At 55.8% G+C, this 3,966-nt stretch overlaps 1 protein-coding gene across 1 annotated transcript; it reads right to left on the bottom strand.

Annotated features, from left to right (window-relative positions):
• Nucleotides 1-258: 258 nt before the first annotated feature.
• Nucleotides 259-1,713, bottom strand: BESB_043100 (rhoptry kinase family protein (incomplete catalytic triad); the record flags this gene model as incomplete). The annotated part of the gene is made up of 1 exon (XM_029362761.1): nt 259-1,713. A coding segment is annotated over one exon (1,455 nt), but the record flags the coding sequence as incomplete, so codon positions are not given.
• Between the last annotated feature and the right edge of the window lie 2,253 nt (nt 1,714-3,966).

Here is a 3,966-nt window from a genome sequence, read left to right as displayed (position 1 = left end):
TTGCCACGTCGCACTGCGCCACGAGATACCGATGGGACGTCGTCCTGCGTGTACCCGGATTGACCCGGATCTCGCCGAGCATCACCTGAGATGTAGTCCTCTGTCGACTCCGAGTCACGTTCTCGTCTCCTCTTTATAGAGTGGCAGGAAGCTGTTTATCTCTTCTACGAGTTGCTTCGCTCCAGGAGTCTCCAGCGCTTCCACTGGAAGCAGCGGCTTGGCGGGCCAACTACTGTGAAATTCTTTTATCAGGCGTACCATGTACTGGGGAGGCGGCGGGCCGCATGTTTCCATCGGTTTGTTTGGACTGTGCTCGAGTGCTAGGAAGTAGCCCAACTCTATGCCCCATAGATTCGTTAACACCGATCCGAGTTCCATAACCTCATCTTTGATGTGTGCGGTTAGCGAGTCTCCGCGATGGGTTTTTTGCCCTTCCTTGCGCATTGAGCCAAAATCAGCCAGAAACAGACGCCCGTCTTTCATCACCAGAAGATTAGCCTCTCTGAAGTCACCATGCACGACTCCTTGGCGTTGGAGATTGGCCACCAGCCGTATTAGATCATAGGATAGCTGTAGGCGGGCATGGTACACGATGTCGCTGTCCCGTACGGCAGGATCACACATTGCGTTGATAACATCTTGAAGGTCTGTATAGGCCTTCGGCATCAAGAAGAAAACATTTCCGATCAACGTTCGCGAGCCAGGGATAGCGACAGCGAAGGTCTCCTTGTTTGGAAACTGCACCATGTCGGTGGGGACCAAGAATCGAAGAACGGCTTGAGCTTCCCTTGGGTCTTTGACCGTGGCGAACGCATCAGTTAAACGACCCTCTGCCATCACATCCTCTTGTGACATCTTGAAAGGCTCGCGGAGAGCAATAGGAACTTTTGCGGCGAACTCTGCTCCGGTGTCCACGTCGGAAGCCGTGAACACCATCCCGAAGTCGCCCCTGCCGAAGACGGGCCCCCTTCGGAGCCGCCGTGGCGCTCCCGTCCGCACCGAGACCACTTCCACGGTCACGTCCTGTGGCCAGAACGTAGCGGAGAGCCCTTTGTCCAGTGTCCTGAATGCCCCCGCCTGGCGATCGACTGGGTGGATTTGCTTCGATACCAGTGTCAAAAGGTGCTTGACAATGGAGTCCCCTGGCTCTATGCCATGAACCAGCGCGAGGTCAGCTCCCTCTGGTTGACCCAGGTCTGCAAAACTCGCATCCGACGAAGAACCTGGTTCCTCTAATCGCGATCCCCTGAAGTGGGCGAGCCGCCCGGACGCTCCAGACACATGGCGCCCAACAGTTCTTGCGGCCCCCCGCGAGTGCTGAAGCAGACTGTGGCCATAAGAAGCTAGTGCACGAGGCGGGGCGTCCACCGCCACATGCGTGTCTCTGGCATTTCCAGTGCCTAGATCCAGTTGCCTGCGAGTCCTCTCAAAGAGCAAACGGGGATGGGTTCGCTCACTACTGGCCGGGGTGTCTTCTAAAGGAGAGGACTCAGTGAAGGAGCTCCCGACGTGGGGATCGTCCTCCCCTGGTGCAACCGATCCCGCGGTCACGTGGCTTCTTCTTGAGGTCACCGCTGAAGCGAGCAGGTGACCGAACTGCGAGCTTAAATGCACGCTCACCCCCTTGTGCACCCCCAAGACAGTGCCCAGTGCAGCTAGAGCTAGCCACACACGGCATGACGCCTTTCTGGCGCGTTTTGGGTCAAACACCATTTTCAAAGTCGGACGCAAGCGGTCATCCAGTCAGAAGTATCTCTACAACTAGCACTTGGAAAAGCTTTACAAATGAAAGGGCAGTTGGCGTCCTGCGGCCGGGGCTGCTTGGCGCCTGTCGCTGTGTCTCAGAGCAGAGCCCACAACTGCGAGCTGGTTTTGCTGAAGACACCTGCGCGTCTCATTTTTGTTGCCGCTTGGCCAGCCAGACAGCTTTCCCCACAAAGCGTTGACTGTGTGTACGGCATACGGCCCCCTGTCTGTCACTTGTGTCTTCTCATGGACAAAAAACGAACAGCAGCCAATCACGCGCTGTCTCGCAGAGAAACGCTGACCTCGGCTGCGTCTTAAGTGTTCTGCTGAGACAGAGCCCGTCACAATGCCCGAGGGCATCTCTCTGCGTCAGAGGTGCCCTGCCCCACACTCGCACCCCGGGGGCGCCTCAGCCTCCGCCGTGTTCAGGGTCGCCATTAGATATATGGAGAATGCGGATGACTGTGTGCGGCTTCGCTGCCTTGAGTACCTATTTTTGTCGAAAACGCGATAGATCGTGGCGGCTCTCTTCTCCGACAGGGACTTGCGCCTGTATCTCGTAAGCAAGATTAGCGCGATAGATGCAACGCACTCGATGGTTTTATCTTGTTTCAAAAACGCTTCCAGAGTCCCGCGCAAAACACATCAGAATCGTGCGTGCGAGTGGCACTCGTCATTGGTACCTCGCCCAGTGCCAGGGAGTCAACCACGAACGCTGCCTGAGCAGATGCATACATGACACTTGGAGCGTGCACTCGTCTGCTGGCGACTTCAGGTCACCGAATCGAATAGTCAGACTCTGATGTGCTGTAGCACGCTTGCATGACCGACGCTGTTTCGCAGTGTATTTGAGTTGTAGCACCCCTCACCTGTCTCAGCTGTCCCCCTCTCAAACACGTGATGCAGTGGCGCCTTTTATATCGGCGACGAACGCTCTGAGGGGGCGCTGAAAGTCCAGTTGTTATATCGCAAGGGGCGTGATCGTGGTGATTCGACCACACATTCCTCACGTTTATGCATAATTATTCGGAAAAATTTGCGAGCGGTAGCTGACCCTAAACCCTAAAGGGCTGAAGTCGTAAAGCGCTAGTGTGTGTAACTTGCTTTCCTGCCCCCACATGGCTGAAAGTGGCGCGTGAAAGAACAGCGAGGAGTTTTCTTCTTGCGTTGTTGACGGCGTTGTGGCTGGCGCCGCTGCTGCACCTACCCGTCTACGATCATGGAATTCACAGAGTGACACCAGAGCTGAGGAAAACCGTGGGCTAGGCCGAAGGAAGAGAGAGAGGCACGGTTGACGCGGACGCGAGCCGCGCAAATGCGTGCATGCAACCGCGGGACGAAGTCTTTGCAATGAGGAAGCCTCCGCGTGTCGGACTGAGAAAAGTCGAACAAGTTCCGTCGCTGCCGAGACTCCAGGACCGTCAGTGGCAAACGAAACTTGTGGACAAAGTATGTGGAACCGGCTTTGTATGAAAGTGGAGGCCAACAGAGAACACAGCTGTGGCCTTTAGAAGTTCTGTAAATGGACTATGTTCGTCAGTGGCAAACGAAACTTGTGGACAAAGTATGTGGAACCGGCTTTGTATGAAAGTGGAGGCCAACAGAGAACACAGCTGTGGCCTTTAGAAGTTCTGTAAATGGACTATGTTCGGCTGGATCCGATGCCACGGAGTTCTGCGCTGGGTAGGAGACAGCAGCGAGATAGGCTCGGGGCATTCATCCCTGGAATAACAGAGCAACACAGCACTGCTGATGCCTTCCATTTTGTGGTATGACTTTGAATTTCGTGCCCAGATACTGCATGTGCTCAGCTCGACCCCCCCTGCTGCTTCTGTCGAAGGAAAGCCACCCGCCGTACGCGCTGGTCGCGGCTTGTTCGTTGGGCGTCTCGCCTTTTTTTTTCTCCGTCAGTCTCGTCTCCTGGGACGACCATTGCCGTTGCTAGTACCTTAACCGTTTTGTTTCTTTATCATGCGCCTTGCCTTTCCACCGCGCCAGTGGCGTGCGCAACTCATCGAGTGCCCTGCTCTCGCTGCTTGCCCGTTGCGGAGGCGTGGACCCCTTGGGTTCGTCTCCTCTCTCGTAGCTCTATCGTTTACGGTAGCGTCAATGGCAAATGTGCGGCGTCGGCGCGCATGACTCCGCAAGCAAAGTAGGCTCTTTTCCCCGTCATTTCTGGTGTCGCGTCGTGGCCCTGTCGGCGCGTCTCACACCACCAAG

Source organism: Besnoitia besnoiti (assembly GCF_002563875.1).
Source record: "Besnoitia besnoiti strain Bb-Ger1 chromosome Unknown contig00029, whole genome shotgun sequence".
In the NCBI taxonomy this organism is placed as follows: Eukaryota; Apicomplexa; class Conoidasida; order Eucoccidiorida; family Sarcocystidae; genus Besnoitia; species Besnoitia besnoiti.
Note: the sequence above shows the minus strand (reverse complement) of the source record. Positions and strands in the feature narration are given on the sequence as shown.